At 31.9% G+C, this 21,443-nt stretch overlaps 1 protein-coding gene across 1 annotated transcript in view; it reads right to left on the reverse strand.

Annotated features, from left to right (window-relative positions):
• LOC109595664 (protein timeless homolog) overlaps nucleotides 1–21,443 on the reverse strand; it is a 121,777-nt gene that overhangs the window by 73,811 nt on the left and 26,523 nt on the right. Inside the window, exons 8-9 of the mRNA XM_020011084.2 lie at nucleotides 21,315–21,395; nucleotides 12,820–12,917 (exon numbers count right to left, since the gene is read on the reverse strand). Coding sequence (XP_019866643.2) covers nucleotides 12,820–12,917; nucleotides 21,315–21,395 — 179 coding nt within the window. The remainder of the gene's footprint in view (nucleotides 1–12,819; nucleotides 12,918–21,314; nucleotides 21,396–21,443) is intronic.

Genomic DNA, 21,443 nt, shown 5'->3' on the forward strand with positions numbered 1-21,443 from the left:
AAGTGGAATAATAAACAACACAAAAGACAAAAAAAGGAGAAAAATTAATTTTACCGAAAAGGAGAGTTTTCCGTTTCCTGTTGAGTGTGCAAGAAAGATTAGCGCCGCGGGAAATGCTTGTTTCCAGAACAAATTGAAATTATTTTAGAAACACTCCCTTGATTTCTCTTTCTGTTCGTTGCGAAATTTTTGTAATCAACAAGGCTAATGACTCTATAGAAAGAAACAAGTATAGACGCAGCAATTTTTATTCGTAGGCAAAACTTTCCTCCCTGAAATTAAATAAAGCTGAAATCACCTTTGATCATTTTTTAGAAATGATTTACGTGGCTATTAATAGTGAATTTGTTGTAAAACCTTAATGCAATAAAAAGGAAATAAGACTGAATCTGTCGCCGTTCACCTTTAGACAGGAAAACCTTTTGTACGAGTACATCTCGTCCTGCTGGAAAAGATACATTGTGCACGTCAGCGTACAACCGACTCCCTGTACCGACAAATTGCAATGACAACACCCGAACCGAAGACGTAAAACCTGCACAGCATCCCCCGATTGAGTCCTCCTTTACGCTACGGCACTCGGAGGAGCAGTTGGGGTGATTATGGCGAATTGAAAAGAGTGGATGTGAAGGAGGCAAGTCCAATGAACTATGTTCAATGACAGATGTAAGAATTGCTTTTTTGCCTTAAAACGCTTCCGCCCGGACCGGAACATTAAAAAGTTAGATTTAGTGCTTTTGTTTGCCCCCTTCACGGCCGGAACGTGTTCGATGGGTCCCGGAACGCCCCCACGTCTAGTCTCCGGCTTTTTTACGAGCGAATCTGTCGATTGAAAAATGTGTTTAGTCTAGGGGATAATAACAGCTAATTCGGGAAATTGCTGAAGTTTGAGAGTTTATAGATAATACAAAATATATTTTTAGTAGGACAAATCAACTTATTTGCTTGATTATTTTATGAATTTTAAAAATATGATTTAATAGATCCTCAAATCTGAGTTACGATAAGGCTTTTAAAGCAAAATCTACAGTAATTGCTGAGGCAATATTCCTAAAGCAAACACATATGGGCTTATGTACACCACAATGTAGACACACGATTTTACTATAACTCCCGAGCGATTTAAATCACGACGGATTAAAGTCTAATGCAATCCCACATAAGTCGGTACATTTTGTCGAATTCAGAAGTAACATTTTTAAAACAGATTTACGTTTAATGTTATTTATTTGAAGACTTTGTATATTTTGTCGGTCATGAATTAGATTTTTGTTTAGATTTATGATCTCTGATTTTATATTTGGTACCTTTTAGACGTAATAGATTTGAAATATAAAAGTTTTAGTTCATGAACGAATAAAATATTGTCTGGGTGTATGCATTATTAAAATCGTAAACTTTCCGAGTTGATTATTTCGGTGAAGTGCAGTTGCCAAATACGTTTCAATAATCCGGCACCATTTGCAATGAGTGTCCTTGGGGAATGCATCCGAACAATGCTCCGGAAGTTTAAATCAACCCGATCTGGGTCCGCTCTCTGGAAAATTGGCCGTGTAAAAATCGAAAGGGAGTATTTCTTGTAAAAGTGCACCGTTCGATGTTCATTTGTCTTATCTGAAAAGTCCAATAAATTGCATATTCCGGGCGGATAAATCGAACCAGTCGGCTCGCGGCGCTCCCCAGATACCACTTGCACTTTATTGTCGATAACCCCGATGTAATAATGCACTCAACTTATTTTCCCTTCCTTCCTTCCTTACAGCATCAGGTACGAGGATCTTTGGCCCTTCGCATTTACACTTGCTAATCCAATTCAGTTTTGGTGCCCCGATCCGGCTGGTTACTTACTGTGCGCCAGTTGAAGGGAAAAAAAGGGACTAAAAACGCCCCGATTCTATTCCATTATCCGGACGATTCGATTATAATAAATTCCCGTTTTGTGTAGTCCCCCCAGAGAAGTGCATTATTCATTGTCTGTCAATCAGCAGATTGAAGTGCCTACTCTTGATACGTTAATATGATCAGGAACTTACTAAATACATTAGTTACATTTCTATAACAGTGTAAATTCTATACTTTAGTTTCATCTATGAGAAAAAATGAACAATTTAATAGTGGTGTTTAAAAAAATACACACAACTAAGATTTTGTACATTTTTACTCAATTCTAAGGCAAAAATTGGAAAAAATTTATGTTTTTTAATAAAAAAAATAAGAACGTCATTAAATTCATATTTTATAAAAATATGTTGCATAATAATTAAGTGAAGAGCAAGCAGATCTATGAAATAAGATGTCAAAAATATCTGAGAATATTTTAACCCTAAGACATTAATTTTAATTTCAATGAGATTAATGTAACAAGTAACTTTCGTACACAATTGTTCTAACAGTAAGTGCCCATCCATTTCTACGTAGACGAAAGCAATTAGCCCATTTACTCCCGACCATACATCTACGACAGCGTTCGCCTCCAGTAGACCCAGAATAGAGCCGAGAACGCATATGCGACATTCGCTACTCAAAGATAAAGGCCAAATTGAAAATTTTACGCGATAAGACGATTTACGACGGCGTAATGTACTAGCAAGTCATATGATACGGCAATAAAAGGAAGCGAACAGGCAATAATCGTTACGCGCGAGACCCGCATCATCGAGACCATTTTCTCCGATGTAATAACGCAAAGCCCCGGATAATATTTGCATGTCCTGCACCAGCTTCCGGCATTACCGTGTAAACTTTTAAATTGTTTGTTAGAAACAGGAGTTCTGAGAGTAAACATCAAAAGGGGTGCCCGTACTACGGTGGGTATTTACTTGTATTATGATAATGCAAACATCAGACCTGCTTCTACAGACTTTTCTTTGGCTTATCGCACTACACCATATTTATAAACAGGCAAGAATTTATCAGGTGAAGAGAAAGAAAATTAATCAATTTTGTAAATGGTTAATACTGGATTCCGCAAAATAATTTATTATTATTATTGTAAATATATAGACCCATATATAGTTTTTTTTGGTTCATAATATATTTAAATTGAAATCATTTCTGTATTAAATTGTATACATATTTGAAAGCTTTTCTAAGATCTTTCTAACCAGGCTATTGATTTTTTTGTTACCTTATACTTATAACATTTTTTTTTTTCTTTTTTGATTAAAATTGATGTGTTCAAGTCTGCAAATCGTGCAAATTTGCTTTGTGTTCAGAAATCCATAAAAACGACACGTCGAATCCGCTAAGAGTTTGGAGAAGGCACCACTTTAGTTTTGAAGTGGAAATGAATGAATTGAAGATGAAGATTCAAGGTCGTCCTAAAACTTGTACCAAGAAATTAAACAATATCTTCATTCAACTGCAATGAATCAATCATTAGAAAGAAGTTTCATAAAATTAATTTCATCAATAAATTAGACAAGTGAATTCTACATAAAGTGGGTGTGGATAACAAAGTAAATGGCATTTGCAAACTCTCTCTTTGCATGCAACGCATGCAAATGAACCTTTTATTGGCCGTATTGGTACATGCGACAAAATATTTCTTGACAACGACAATTTTATGTAATCTGAAGAATCGGTTGAAACTAAAAAACATTGTGGAGAAGTATTTCAAAATGCCCTAACTGCCTACTTAGCCAAGATCATGAAAAATTGATCAAAGAGTTTCTACAATCAATAGAAAAAGCAATATTCTTCTTCGTATCAATGGCATTTCTCATTGGAGGCTCAAAAACGCTCTACATTATTTATTTTTGTGATTGTTCAATTTTTTAGATGATCAATTGTTTTCTAAAGCTGAGGTTTTTCAATTTCAAGAACCCAGATTTTTTTTCTTAATTATAATGGCGTTTATTTCGTACAATAAAAGGTACTTTAAAGAAAATAAATATAAAAATTTAAAAACGTAACATTGAGAGAAAAAGGATTGAATGAATTCCTTGAAGTAATATAATTCGTGGGAAACTAAAGCGGGATTAATACAATAAATATAAGTAAAAGGAACGTTAACCTTCTGTGAAAAGCCTAATCACATATTTAAAATTAAATTAAAATTATTAAAATACATCAGTATTAATTAATAATTGATATATTAATAAAATACGTGAGAAATTTGAGCTTACAAGTAAAATCAAGTAATTTATAATAAACTTTCCGGATATCAAATTTTCGTCCTTTGACTTTATATTAAGGTGACCTTGGTTGATATTTTTTTTTGGGAACAGATAAGCCGCCTTTACGATAGAAGTTTTTATTGCGAAACTCTTATCAAGTATTATTCTCAAATAAAATCCATTTTTCATCGCGGTTATTATACCAGTTCTTTTATGTTTGGCTGTGTGTGGAACATGTGAACATAAATCTGAAGATTAGACTTTAGTAATTTGATTTTTTCGACTCCTGCCTCTGGATTCCTTTTAATAGAGTTGGCAAACTACAATAACGTTTAATTTGGTTAAACGAATTTGGAATTTATGTCCTTCGCATGCCAATGCCGTTTTTGTGGCATACGTTCACTTAATTTAGGATGTTATTCGGTTATTGGCTGCACAATATGGGCATTTCTCTTGTGTTTGAAATAAATAATACGATGTTTAATTGAAAAGTTTTTTATTGTCTTATTTTAAATGCTTGTTTAATGTTAGTTTAGAGTGGAAAAACGTTTTTCCTGGTTAATTAATTGGCTTATTCCATTAAAGATTCATCCATTAGCCTCATTTAATTTACATTAAAAAACAAACTCACATACTAATTACTATGACACAATAGCACGCCATTCTGTTTTTCATTACATTAGCATTGTAAATAACGGCCTGAAATTGCCAGTATCACTATTCGCTTTTATTCTCTTCAATTTTATTAAAAATAAATGTTGCGTTCTTAACCACGGTACTATTCAGTATTTATTACACAACATTTTTAAACTAAAAAGTCAATATTTCACTGTTTATTCATATAGCACAGAGCGTTGAAAAATGAAATATACGAACGAATATATGATACTTTTATTGTACCGAGAATGATTCGGGTAAGCACTTCTGATACAGAAAAGTCATTCCCCTCGAACATAAAAAACGCTTATATGCATTAACCGATCGACGACAAAATATGGAAAAGGGAAAGGCGGAACGAGGAAAAGAAAAATGATGTAGCGTCTTTCGACATTCAAATATACAGATTGTTGGCGATACAAGAACATAAAATTTAAGCTTATGCGTGTCATAAATAATGCATCGTGTGGAACAAAAAGCGACTGCAACAGCCACCGGGAAGCCGCAGACATGCAATAACGAGAGAGAGAACGGCATTGCCTCACATAAAATTTTATTTGACCGGAAATTCAGTTTAATCTAAGCACGGATAAAATTCTGGGATTCGAAATGGCACCAGCTGAAACGCTAAATACATAAACAATACTGTTAGTTATTAGAAAGTTTTAATTCCGAAGAGTGTCGCAAGCTATTAATCGTACTGTCAGATTAATAAAATTACCAAAGCCGAGAAAAGATATTAATTAATTAATGTTTAGTTTGGTTAAATTTGCCCAAAAGAACAAAAGCTAACTTATATGGTAACAGTTTTTGTCTATGTACAGGGTACCCTATACTATAACGATGTTTTGACCTTCTTCAAAATACAATTTGCAATAATCAAGCTGTTAATTAGATATACAACTTCATCAATGTTCTTAAATGTAATAATATTACAATTACTCTTCGTCAATCTCAAATTTAATGAGCTACGGAAAAAAATAATATTGTGTATTGTATCCCAAACAAGCAGAATCGCATCTTGAAACAGTTAGATTGGCTCCAGATTCACGTCAGATTGGCCGAACGAAATAAATTTTTGATTGCAAACCGACAGAACAAACAGCGGTTTTCGCTGCCAAACAAGCGCAGCCCGCGTCTGTTTCTGGGAGATTTTTGGCTTTTGAAACGGCCCCGGAAGAAATCCCGCATTAGAGGCACGTATTGTCTGAGGCGAAACGGCCGCCGCACACCTACTTAAGCCCCCCAGGTCCGCGGACATCGATTCTTTACAACGCCCCCGTGCTTCCCACTGTCCCGTATTCCGGTACAGCCGCCACCAGTTACCGCCACCGCACTGCCTCTTCTTTCGTCTTATTAACATATTTCAGAATCAGCCCCATCCAGAGTCGGAGTCATTACCCTCGGGAGGCGGGTGTGATCCCAAAAAATTGGGGACGCTTCGCATTTAGCTTTTAGGAATGATATTTGTGAATGTTTTTTTTAGGTATTTTATAGTTGTCATATTTTAATTACAAAAGAATTTGGATTATATGTTATAAAATCAGTTTCATTATTGGGATAATACAATAATAAACGTTCAATACGAAACGTCAAATGTTTCATTACGGATAAATTGTCAATACATTCCAATATAATCCATTATACGGCAGCCTTTGATGTGCGACAGCGTAATATAAATGAAAAGCGTCCAGTGGTCATAAATAAATTTGTGTAGATTGTATTAAGCGGAGCAATTGCTTTGAGGATGCCTTCAGCTGGTCGAATTTAATTTACTAAATGCCGAAATTGAACAAAACGTCGACGTCCGTCTCACTGCAGATAATCGGCAGTTATTAAGTTCCAGGATATCAGGAAGCGATGCAACGAGCTTCGTTTTATTATTAGGGCGGAAAGAAATTTCGCAAATATTTAGAGTAGACGGTCCCAAAAAGATTTTCATTCGGGAGAATTTCCTTTGATGCAATTTCCTTAGATTAAAATACGATATTAATGCCCCAAGTTGTATTAGTAAATGTTGTGTATAGCTTTTTTATTTTAAGAACATTATAAAATTAATTTGGTGGTGGTATTCTTTTAAATTATTTTCAAAATACACACATTAATATGTTGAATATTTGAGAAAATTGTTATTAATATATTTGAGCATTTAGTGACACTTTTTGTTAAGAAATTTTTAAAAAAACTATATAAAATATTTAATACTGTAGTTTTAAAATATAAAACATTGTTGATTCGAAGAGCAAATATATGTTTGGTCGTTCATATCTCACCAAATATAATAAATACATCAATTCTAAGGTTGAAAATATAGATAGAAAATTCAGACTATAAAACAGCCATTTTTAAACAAAACTTTTAGATAAAAACACGTATACGAAAATAGTTTTCATTTGTCTTGAATGCAAATTAACTTTTTCATTGTAGTTCTGCTCGATGCAGTCTGGAAAGTTTTGAAAGACAAATATTTAAAAGAAAAATAACAAATAGGATTATACTCGGGTGATACATTAAAAATTATTGTTATGTGGTTTATGGGCTAGTAAATTGTTCACTTTTAAAACTTTTAAATTAAAATAATAAATAAATCCGGGGTTAACGTACAATTCTCATCAATATCACTTTAAACAGAGTTTTCTGCGTGGGAGACATTTATAAATGGGCCGCTATTATTAAGCCATACATTAACTTAAATAAACAACTTTTAAAATAGATTTCCCAACACACCAAGCTCCAAAATCCATATCCGAATTAATGCCAATCCTTCTAATGAACGAACTTCGTCATACACATCAGAAAAGTTATTTAATCTAAGGATGAAATATTCACCGCCGACTACCGAAATATGAACGAGTATCCCCCGCAGTGAATCCCATCAGAGCGGAAAGACCCCCCTATTTTATAAACAAATGCATCCTGTAAACATCGTAAAACCGTCACCTGAGGAAAAGCAGGGACTAACAAGCCGTGGAAAAAGAAAAATCCCCCACATATACGCGAAGAAGACTATTTACATAACACAATTTTAAATTTGTCATGTAATAGTGAGAGCGATACGTCTGGTGGGCGAATAAAGCCAGGCTCATGGAAATTGCAATGGCGGAGATCAGGATGAAAGTTAATTAAAAAATAATAAATATGCAAACGTACGTTTTGTCGAGTGCACCATTCGATCTTACGCGTCAATGTTATTATTTAATTATTCACACATTGGAGCTTAAAAAAAATAATTTGCTTTTCTGGTTATTATCAAAAAAACGAATATTTATAGTTCAGTTTTAGATACAGTCGTATGAGGCAAGGACCTTTCTAAAAAATAATAAATAAAATATAAAATAATAATAATTATAATGTTCATTTCTATGCTAAATTATTGAGACCAAAAGAATACTTTTTTAATATTTGTAAAATATTATTTAGATATCTTTAATTTTAAATACGGCCCTGTTGACAATTGTTAACGTGTATTATGCGTGAATATCGCATGACTATTGTTTATTTTACTCCGTATCTTACTTGAATACACTATAGGTGATTTACGCCGTAAGAAATTCATCATGTTTATCTAAAAAATAAACTATCGGTGGCCATGTAAGGAAATTTTGAATAAAATTCAATTTAATCAGTTAGTTTTAACATTAAAATTCATTTATTATAAAATATAAATGGCAGAATCTACCATAAATAAAACCAAATAAATTCTTATTGTAATTTTAGACGCATAAACCGATTTTTTCCTTATATTTACATAAAATACCCATTAAAAACGAATATTCATTGAATTCTTTGAGAAAATGGTAATTATTTTATTCCACACATAGTCAAAAATTGTTCAAATTCAAATTAAAAAAAAAAAAACGTTATGTTGTTATGCCCCTACACAAATATTGCTCGAATTTAATCATGATTTTTTATTGACGATTAATAAAAGATATTAAACAAAATAAATTGATCAAGATTTAAAACAAATGTATATATAATATGTAAAATACCAATTTCTCACTGAAAAAAACTGCATTTATCGTACAACATAAACTGCGGGCAGTCGCCCCAACCTATTAGAAAATGGCCTATGTCGCCATACAAACTGACATGTTTTTATCAATTCCAATTACGTCCGGGCACATTCATCATGTGTGGCGGTCGAAGTCACCCGTTTGCCGTTTCGAAAATTCCAGTTCGTCGACGTGCCCCAGGGACCGGTCCCCAGGGACGTATGGTGACTCGTTCGAAAAATTTCGGTGGGCTTGGCGTCGCCCCTGGGCGGCCCATTTGGTGCATGTCAACGACAAAAATGGACCTGCTATCTGTTATCACACCGCTGAGCACTGGGAGTAGTGTTAAATTGCATTTTGTAAATACTAATATTAAAATTTACCGTACAGTTTTTTCTTATTATTAATTACTCATTAAAGATTCATTAAAAATGTTAATAAGTAAAATCTCATTTATTTCTCAATAACTAGATATTTTATCGTATAAGCTAAAATCGAAGTATGCTAATAAAGTAATTAAAATTTAATTAAAAATTTTCACTAATTGAAGATATGGGCCGCACCTTAGCGCAACCATTTTAATGAATACACTTTTTACACGTCAATCTCGTTTATAAATTGATCAGTTTAATAAGTGGATAATTTTTTTCCAGTTTCACCCAGAATTTAAAATCAACATTGAAGGTTCGGCACAAACCATCCGAATACCAGGCTATTAAATGATTCATTGTTCGGCTTTATTATATTTATTATTAAGTGAAAAAACAAATAAAATGTTAAGAATTCGAGCCCGGTTCGACTAAAGGAATTCTTGAGCGGCGGAGAATAAGGGCAAAAGTTGAAAATCGTTTCAGACTAAATATTTATAAAATTTCTCTCGCCGAGTTAATAACCGGAACATAACTGAGCTAAACATTTTTAGAAATATAATATGTAAATTTGTCGATGGATATTGAAGGAGATGGGCAATCAATTATGAATTCTAAGGAATTTCCTCATCGATATAAATATGAAAATTGTTATTAAAAATGATTGCAAATAATCTCACTGCGAATAGTTGAATAAAATTAAATTTCTCATTATTCATTTTTTGACATCCAGATGTCAAACTTTTATTTTATATTTATTTAATTTATTATATTATTTATTTAAAATTACGGTAATTAATACCAATTATAATGTTCATTTTTATGCTAAATTATTGTTTTATAATATTTTTATAATATATAATATGTGAATACAGTATAGGTGATTTACGTTGTTAGAAATTCATTATGTTTATCTAAAAAATAAATTACCGGTGGCCTAACTAAGAAAAATTTTAAATGAAATGAAAAACATTCAATTAAGTTATTTTTAACATTAAAATTCAATTATTATAAAATATAATTGACCGAATCTACAATAAATACATTATAGATGATTTATTCTACAAGAAATTCATCAGACTAAGGACATTTGAAATGAATTGAAAAAAATTAATCAATTAGATTTAATGGTAAAATCAATTATTATAAAATGCAAGTGGCAGAATCTACCATAAATAAAAACAAAATGAAACATTTTTAATTATATAGATTTTCTCTTTAAGATAAAATGTGTGGGTGTTTCATTATCGATTAGATAGGCCTTAATATCAGAGTTTTTATTACTTTATTTGATATTTTGATAAACGAAATTATTAAATGTTGCCAACATATAACATCAGAAATTAAACTAATCTAGTTTAACCGTGTAATGGCTTCATTCTTATTCTACCAATAGTTTTCAAGATGCTGCTAAACAAAACGACCCGTCATGTACCTTGTATACTGACGACACAAATATAAAATAATTTCTAAAGATCACATAAGTGTGCATCCCTCCGCAGATAATTTTCACCCCAAAACATAAATCAAATTATCAATTACCCACGGGTTAAAAGAAGTTTACCTCGGTTTTCCGAGTATTTACAATGGTACCCCCATAAAACACAGGAGCAGGGTGTGTAGGCCGGGGGCACGAAAAATTTTACACGACGATAACTCGTGCTCACAACCCCGTTACCGCGGGTTGTTCGCCCTATTAGTAAAGAATTGACAGACCCTCCGAACTATTCATCATACCCGCCCGTGTTTATTGTTGTAGTTTATTATTTTATAATCCGGGGAAAATTGCGGCCAATAAAGCTTACGAAGTAATTGCGCCACGTTGCGCTGCACTCGGGACCGGGGCGCTCGTTGCAATAAAATCGCCGGCAAACTAATGCGCTCTAATAAAAATGTGCCCTCAAAAATTATACGCGACCATAAACAATGGAGTTTTACACGCAAAAAAAATAATAATAGAAGAGTGGTGCTTTTCGTGAGTAGCTGATTTACGGTTGTCCTCGGTACTATCATTGTTTTCCAAAAAAGGGAGAATTGACTTAAAGTTAATTTCCTAATTTTTGGCGTCAAACTCTCTGTTGTAGTACTGTCATAGTTTTTAATATTATGTACTGGAATTCCGGGGAAATAATAAAATTCAATCAATCAACTTGAACGACAGCTCAAGACGGGTAGTACTTAGAATCCAAGTTCTCAAAAATTATAAAATGGTTAAAATTAATAAAAAACGAAGTAGGAAAATATCTGAGTTACGATTGTTACTGGTATTACATTTATTTTCCAAAAACAAGACAATTTGCTTAAAGTTAATGAAAATTTTCTTATTTTTAACTTCAAACTGCGTATTGTAGTACCGTCACAATTTTTAATATTAAATAAGGAGTAGCGGAATTCCATGGGGATAGTAAAATTCAGCCAACTAACCTGAACTGCCATTCCATGCTGAACCGCATTTGGTATCCAATTAGAATTCTCAAAAATTCTTTAAAAATAAATGATAAGCAAAGAAATATGTGAAATATTTTCTAAATGTTGGTTAAATATTGATATTAATTTTCCAAATTTTAATCTCAAACTGTCTCTTATCTCTACCATCATAATTTTTATTATTATATACCCGATCCGGTACAACCTTAATATTATTGTAATAAATCTGCATTTTAAACTTTGACGCAAATCAATAATATTTCATTTTTAATGTCGAATAAAAAATGTTTACTAAAAAAATGCGTAAAATATTTTATTACTGCACACATTAAAATGTTTATTAAATATTTATGAAATATACACTCAACGAAGCAAAATTATTTATATGATACTTTTTATTTAAAGCTAAACTTCCGTGTATAACGGAATATTTAATCCCGGATTCAAAATATGTATGTAAATTGTACGAGAGTCCGATTGAATCCCGTACGCATTATATTTTATATACAAAACACACATTAAAGATAAACATTAAAACATATTTCATGTTTAATTAACATGTTTTTCTATTTGTCATTTTAATGAACGCAAATTTTATTTGCCGCTGTAAACTTTATGTACCTACATTAATATAAATAATGCGGTGATGCTTTTAAAAATAAATTATTCGAGGGCGAACTATTTTGTAATTTATTTCATAACAGTTAAATATAAACACTCACGTTATTAAATACTGATATTGTTTATAGAAAATAGCATTATTATAGCAAATTGACGTTCGATAGGATAATGAATAATTATTAATATTTAATATTCACATTTTAATTAATTATTAGTAAATTATTAAATAATTAATTTGTTATCAAATAAGTTTTTATATAAATATTAAATCGAATTAACTTTAAACAAAGAGTAGTATTCTATTATTTCGATTTATAATAGTTTAGAATCATTCTTTTCCATTTCAAGAATCAACAAATAGAGAGGAGGGGGACGGAGAAACTATGACAAGGTATAACAAAAAGAAGTCAAAACATTAAAAAATTTAAACCCAAAAAACAAATATATTTTAATATTAATTAAGGCATTTTTATCTCTTGACTACTAAAATCAACTATTCAAACATTTTCAACATAGCGGAAGAGTCTCTGTGTAAAAATCCCCAGTGTGTTTTATTTCGAGTACAAAAAAACCAAGTCCGAAAAATGCAATAACAATAAATAAATAGCAAAAAAATACATATAGACGACTTACCGCCTAAATCAGCAAAGAAGATGTCCCTGAGCGCGAGAAACTCCTCCTCGGGTGCCATGTTATCGCTCCCAAAACTATCGTTCTCGGGCCAAACTTCCCTGCACAGAAAAAAACAACATACTCACACATTGAACTAGTGAATAAGAGGAAATATTTTATGAGCGTGTACGGACAGATATTTCAATGTTACATTATATAAATGGCACTAGTTTATCTTCGGTTGGATTTCACTCAGTTTTGGGTTATTTAGAATCGAAATAAAATATAAATCAGTTTTGTGACTGGAACGTAACAATAAATCAAAGTGAAAACTGTATAATTTGTTTGAAAATCAGTTGGAGTATATTGTTCAATGATTATAATCTACAAAATTTTATAGATTATATTCAATTTTTAATTTAAAATCGAAAAACATGCTCTAAAATGTATATTTAGGTGGTTCACAAAAATAAAAGCCCACTGTAAACACAATCTGTGTCATATGACTGAATTAAATCAACATCGTCAGAAAATGTGAAAATAAATTATTAAAATTTCAATTACTGACCATTTTTAAACAATTTACATTTAAATACAAATTTCAATCATAATATAAACAATAAAGTATTTCATTTCACATATAAATGAAAAAATATCGTTCGCAAATATTAACCGATGTTTCGTGTTGATACAAATTAAAGATAATACAATGTACATCATTTTCCATTAAATTGGAAAATTTACCCACGCAGGATGTTCCCGGTGTCGCATTAAAAATGTATCAGGACAATAACGAGTCACGGACATCCCCCGCCAAACTACATATTTTCTAAAAATGGCAAACGGCCATAAAAACATGTTGTTGCTCCCCTATCAAAGTCGGGAGGGTCTTAATTGAAACAGTCGAATTATGAGAGCGCAGTTTTCAAAACGTTGTAGGTCCGTAATTATTTTTTGAAAGGTACTTTTTTTAATTTGCCGTGCTCGAGGGGCGTCGAACGGTCCCTTTGGAATAGCAACGTTCCAGTTTTAATTTAGTCATTGGGAATTGCAAGGAACGAGAAAACAGAGTAAATACCGACGTGTTTGCAGGTGAATTCAAATTGGTTAATTCGGTTGATGTAAGCGATCGACATCGATTTTTGTCCATCTTTATTAAATTCTTCCTTTGATGGGAACGCGTCAATTGGAACGAATTGGATGAACTATCGATCAGGTCGGAATTCGTTGGGTGTACTTGTATTTTATTTACAGTTGCGCAATTGCATTTATGATTTAGAACAAATGTCTGTTTTTTGAAATAATACTATTTTCTCTTGAAATTGTAAACTAGTTTCATTATACTTATTACTGAAATTTTATCAACTTTAATATTTCTTTTGTGTGTATATACACATTAGTAGTTTCTTTTCTTTTATATTATTTTAGGGATAATTGGAAGAACTGAATTCTAATCGTATACAATATATGTTTTTATTAATAACATTACGAAATAAATTTATTTTATTTTGTGGACTGAAAATTTTACAGTTTTAAGAAGCATCTAATATTGGGTAAAACTATATTTATAATTAATTTCGAAACCTGGTAAGAAGTTTTCACGGCGCATTCACCATTTTTATACTTTAATTTTTTTTGTGTGAATATACACATTAGTAGTTTATTTTCTTGTAAATTATTTTAGGATTAATTTAGAAGAACTGAATTCCAAATATACATTCAATTTTTCTCATTTAGGAGTAATTTAATTACGGTTACTAATTCAGTTACATGATGAAATGACAGCTCATTATTTCACATTTTTATTATTCGAAAACTATTTTCCAGTACAAACAGTGTTTCCCATTTCAAGGCCTAATGAAACAAAATTGGATAAAAAATGAAATTGTTCTGACAGGAAAAAAAAACAGAAATGTTAAATCTCTTAATTTTCTGTTCAATATTAAATTGTCAAGAATATTATTGTAATATTTGTTTCCCAGTGGTAAATATCTGATCCATTTTTAATGTGTTGATATTAAGTGATATACAATTTTAAAGCATATGTTCCACTCTATCTAAATGTGTAAACTTGTTTTTATTAAAAATCATTTGGCCATTTATTCAAGACTTTGAACAAAGTATGGATAAGAAGCAAATTAGTAAAATTTTCTTCTTTTACTTCAAATAAGCCAAAAAAACAACCGAATCGATCGGTCCTCGACGTCAACGATGTGTTTGACCCAGGAACCACTAATAAACGTACAAAACAATGATGGTTCCAAAATTTCTGCGGCAGGGACGAGAGCCTTAAAGATGATGTGCATTCTAATCTTCTTTTATGCATCGTGAACGAGCTGTTTCACCATCAAAATGCGACTCGTGATGAAAATCGTCAATCAGCGACGTTCAATATAAAGGTTCGAGAGCAACCAAGCTCCCAAATGCTTTCCAAAACCGAAATTGCACCAAAAGAAACAACACAATACAACTTCCTGAATCCTGTACCAGAAATTACAAAACATGTGCCCACTATTGGTCAACAGAAAGGAGCCAATTCTTCTTTATGACAAGGCTTGCCCACACGTTGTACAATTGATGCTGTAGAAGTTGAATGAACTGGTGTATGGAAGTCTGCCTCATTAACTAATTATCACTTTCAAATAAATATTTGTCCAAATGGACAACTTCCGACACGAAAAATGCTTTAAAAATGTAAATTATGACCAAAACGCCTTCAACTCTTCCAGAACACTAGAGTTCTATTTCACCTGTATAAATAAGGTGGTTTGTAGTTCAAAAATGCATAAACTCAAATGGTTTTTATTTCGATTAATAAAGCCTTGTTTAAGCTGAGATTATGACCAAAACGCCTTCAACTCTTCCAGAACACTAGAGTTCTATTTCACCTGTATAAATAAGGTGGTTTGTAGTTCAAAAATGCATAAACTCAAATGGTTTTTATTTCGATTAATAAAGCCTTGTTTAAGCTGAGATTTGTGCATTTTAGTTTTAAGGTTAAAAAACTTCCTGACAACCTAATATAAAATTAAATTGTGTCGATAATGGTAAACCAGAGTCAACCAAGATGATCAGCGGTTGGAAAACTCGTGTGAACATATTTCGTCGAAGCCATAATAGCGCCCTTTCAGATTTTCCACGGAACACGGCCAGAAAGTTACCGTTCAAAGCGGCGGGACCTGAGCGAAATATTAAAGACAACGAACGGAACGCAACACGACCAGGCGACAAGTCCGGGGCAGCCGAACACGAGTTGGCAAAATAAGAAGCCGCCAACGTCGTACCCGGAAAGCTAATTAACCTGGGCAAACACGGGGACGCGGAAGGCGGCAGCGTTTAACTTAAAGTTTACTCTTAAACACCCAATTACAACAATATCAAACGTGCTGCGGTTATGTTACATTTCTCTCTGCATAAGCTTGTTTAACTTATTAAGGAGTTAAGAAGTTTCGGCGATAAATTTTAAGAGGGACGTCCCCACCCCCCGCATCCGGAACTTGACGTCGAATTAGTAACCGACGCCATTACTCCACATTATATTATAATTGCAATCGAAACGGAAACTTCGAAATAAGCAGCCATGGAACGGGCCGATGCAATTACCGCGCCTGCTTATATATTAATTTGGGATTCGCCGGCGAGTTTATTTAAAATTTCTGCATCGGAATTGTGCGGTGCATATGTAATTTGGATTTATTGCGGTTGTCGTAATGCAGTCATTGTGTGCCCTCCGATGTGGTCGAAGTTTTCTGCACAATCATTTTTAGCGACACTCTATATTTATTCCATTAAATCCCTTGAAAGCAAAATAAAAATCAAACTATCAATAATTTCAATAGAAATTTGGGTTGAACCGAAGTTGTAATTGTAAAAAGTAAAAAATTGATTATTTAAATTAATTTTATACGCAAAAAATAACAAAAGGGTTTTTTATACTGAATTATAAATTAATGAACATATCATGAGATGATATTTGGATTTAAATTTAAATAATTTAAAAAATAAATGGACCTAAAATTGAATTAAAATTGTTTGAATGCCAAATACTGTTTTAGTTCCTACAAATACAGACTCACACTTAACATACGAGGGGTCCTTTTCTAAAGATTAGAGAGAGGTTTCGTATTTTGTCGTCAGCTGATTTACATCAAATCTTAAATCAGAAAATCGCTCCCTCGACGAAGAAGTTATTCGATAAAATTGATTTAAAAAGCTTCGAGAGACTATAACTTTCCAATTATCAGAAAAATTTGACAATTTTTCGGAAAAATGTCCTAATAATTTAAAAATATTTCAAATTATTAAATTTATTGCTACATTTACCTTAAAAATAAGTTTTTATTTATAACATTACAAAATAAACTTTGTGGATTAAAAATTTTATAATTTTAGGAATCGTCTCATATTGGCTAAAAACCATGTTTATAATTAATTTCGATACTCACAAGGTAAGAAATAAATAATACTAATAACAAAAATATCAGAAATTTAACAGCGCATCCACCATTTTTTAAACTGAAAAAGTAAATTTGACAGCGGGACACCCTCATAAAATTTGAATTTCTTATCCAATTAGGACAAACTTTATTCCATGAATTTTGTATTTATAGACAAAATGACACGTTTCTTGCCACAAGATTAAAACCTAGTGAATAACTTTTTAGATATGAAAATTGAAAAAAGAGCTTTTTGTAACATAAATACATATTTTCATAAAGAGTTTGTCGAAATCGGATGAAAATATATATTATATGAGAGTGTATCCCACTTTCAAATAGGTCACAATTTTAAATATTTTTTCTTAATGTACAAAAAGTTATGTAATACACATATTAATAAAAAATCAGAACAATTATATATTCAGACATTAGAATACAAAAAATTAATTATTCCAAAAGCGCAAATGCAAACGAGGCAATAAACAAAGGCATATTTCAGAATTACGTGTAACATTTAAATATACGCTCTCCTATGGACAATTAGTCCACGTAATAATTTAACTTTATAGTACACTAGACAACTTCTGAACTTTAAAAGCAACAGTCCGTTAATAATTTTTAATAAAACATAGAAACTTTGCTACATTTGCTTTGATGGCAGATTTTTGTTTTGCATTTCGCGTAAACATTATAAAAATTAATTGATTATTACTGAAAACATGTATCTGTTAATATCAGAATAATAAATTGGGATTTATCAATAACTATATGTACTAATATGTAATTATATAAGAAAAAATTATCGTTAAAGAACATGAAGATAAATGAAGACCCCGATTCTCTCCCCGTTATTATGGTATTCTAATAACAAATATCCAGTTGTAGAACTGGTCAAAGTATAAGAAGAAGTAGATATAGAAGCAGGTAATCTAAAATAATTCTGTATGTTTGCTTATATAAATTTTCTTATTTACATATTTTTTAAATATAAAAAAATATTTATTTAAATTACTCTGCTTTTAATACTATTAAAGAATTATTATTAATTCATACATGGCAAAACTCGTATTTCCCTCTCCTTTATCTGCTGAATTTAACTTCGACTTTTTATATTTTTATTATTAGTACAAATACCTGTCCAATTTGAACCCTTTTGATAATAGTAATGAACTGCAAACAGTCTCGAACATATCTTGAGAATCAATTAGGTTACATTGCTCAGTATGGCAGTATAGCCCACCCACATAAAAATATATTGACAGGTATCCAATTAAATTTCCTTCAATATTATTTCCACCAATTCTATTGTTTCAATGTAAGACACGGGCATATTACTCAATATTAATGAAATAGTTGGTAACCAATACACTAAACTTATTACTTTAGTAATCCCATTCCGTACACATGAGTAAGAATTTGACTGGAGCTCAAGAGACGCGTTTAGATTAAACGCCTCAAAAATACCAATAAACAGAGAGCGCCCACTTTGGCCCGGCTTAATTGAATAGAATTATGATAAGGAAGTGGGCCATGAATTCGTTTTAATAACGCAACGCCAGAACACATAATTTCCCTGTAAGTTTTGTCTGAGTTACACTTTATTTGCATAAGATTGTTTCAGTTATTAAAGACTTTAAAAGTTGGGCGATAAATTCAAGGCGGGAAAGCCATTCCGGGCAGGCCGCTCCGTCGCGACTTTTCCTCCTCTTAAGAAATTAAGACGTAATTTGTCTGCCTTAATGTTCTATTTAAACTCCCCGCTCATTGGACCGCAACTACTCACTCATTTACGTATTCGGGCTCAAAATTAGCGTGTTTGTCTCCCTCGGAAACCGGGCCACCGAGCACAATCGATGTTATCTGTAATTGTTGAAACTTAAACAGAACCGGCTCCGTTTTAAATTCACTTCGCCCTCTGCACAAACAATCGAACAAAAACGGGTACATTTGGAGGGTGCAGCTGTTTTCTTGAGTCGCCACTCGACGGCATTTTTGACGCGTCCATGTTGGGGAAACGTTTCACCCCGGTATTGGCTTCGCTCATAAGAGAGATGGAAGCCGAACAACCTTCATTTGTCTAATTGGTTATGCCGCCTACCCACCCCTCGTTTTCGAGTAATTAACTTTTTGCGGATAGTCATCAATAACAAATAAGCGCAAAAATCCAGGTCATAACATTCGATGCTAACCAATTTAAAAGTCATTTATCAACCAGTAGGCACGAGGAAGCCAAAAACTGTGGGTAACATTTTTAAATATTGTAATCAATTTTCAAATCGTCGCATTCGCCATTATTACAAATAAATTCAGACCCACTTTACTAATTTTTATACAAACAGTTGTATATTTGTTACAGGAATTTGGATTAATTTTGATTTTTAAAGAATTTTTCGTATAGGAAATTGTTGAAATGTTTCAATGTGATTATCAGTTCGCGAAAGGTTTTCTTTCGTACCCCAGTTCGTTCAAATTCTTCTGAGTCAGATCTGCGACGTTTGTACTTTACAACTCTATGTCACCACACATCAACAAATTAAAAATTCGACCGAATATTCATCATTAAGAGACCTATTAACATAAGACGCAATTACTACTTAATTTAATTTTTTTAGACAAACTACACTAAGATTTAGAGTAGGATTTCACATTAGAAACCTATATCATATTTTATATTGACTAATTTATTTAATTCATTGAGAAGCTCAAAGTGAAATTTGTTTTATTACTTGCTTTATTTATTTTAATATTAATAATAATACCTTTTTGTCAAATATTTAACTTCAATATAATTCTCAAATTTTTTTGTTTGTTTATAAATACAGATAGATTGTCATTAACTTTACTTACTTTTAGGAAAATAATTGTAATGATTTTACTAAAAGTGTAAGTTATTTTTTATGTTAAATGAATTTTAATGTAATGTATTTATAAATATAAATCAGATAGAAAACACAAAGAACATTTTATTTCATTTTTATTTCGATATTATGAATATTTAAATGCTGTAATGGCTCAATTTTCATTTACCCATGCATATATTACGAAAGCCGGAAGCATAAACTAAGAAATGTCACTACGTTCGGGTCATTTTTCATACATATAATAAGCCAGACGTCACGCAATAAGATCATTAGATTATTTCGATGTCATCGTTAGCTAGGTTGTACATTTTTAATGCGGGGGTGGAACATACACACAATCACACAACATTAGCTGCATTGTTCAGTGAAATAATACGCCTTTATGTTTTTAAATAAAAATGTCATTGAACTAAAATATACTAGTATTGATGGTGCTTTTAAAATATTGTATCACACTAGTGTGATACTTGTGATTTTAAGGAAGTTGAGATACAACTAGAAAGAACAAATTTCAATAGATTCATCACATTTTTGGTATATTAAATTATTTATTAGGGATATGTAAATGCAGATAATTAATTACGTTACACAAATTTTTAAAAAGTAAAAAATTATCATAAAAAAGGCAAAATAAAACGTTTAAAATTCGAAATTGTAAATGTAAGTTATTTATGTTTTTATGCTGCTATACAATTTTGACATACCAATATACTAGACAAGTAACAACATTTAATTAACAAATTGAAAATATGTCGAACCACTTTGTTAACATGATAAAATTTATGATTTGGCTATTTACCATAATTAACACCGCATATACATCATGATGTAGGCTTCATCAACATAATATTAACTTACGAGTTAGTTAGTTTTAATTACTTTCTGCACTATTAAGGACGATCGGCTAATCCTCATCTAGTTAATGTACCAATGCAGCATATATTGTTTCTAAAAGGGGCTACCACTCTTATAACTGAGAGAATTGCTAAATGAAACACACGAAGTGGATAAAAAAACTCTTCGTTAACAAACCAAGTACACCTTGACGTTGATTTAATTTTTTCATCGCAATAAGTCATTTTAACTATTTATCCGACCGGTAATAAAACGCTCACTCGCCTCATACGAGACCATTTATCATAACGTCGCCACCCCGGAGCAAAAAAAAAACACACAGAAAACCCACGGGGAAAAAGGCCAAAAAGTCCGAACTCACCTGGCGGCACGCAATAGGCCGATTGCACTCTCGTAGTCGCCGCTCCTCAATTTTCTCTGGATGTTTTTCATGGCGTCCGGCCTGGAAAAAAGCATAAAAAATGTAAACTTTGTTAGGACGGAATAAAAG

The sequence above is a fragment of the Aethina tumida genome, chromosome 3, assembly GCF_024364675.1.
Source record: "Aethina tumida isolate Nest 87 chromosome 3, icAetTumi1.1, whole genome shotgun sequence".
Classification (NCBI taxonomy): domain Eukaryota; kingdom Metazoa; phylum Arthropoda; class Insecta; order Coleoptera; family Nitidulidae; genus Aethina; species Aethina tumida.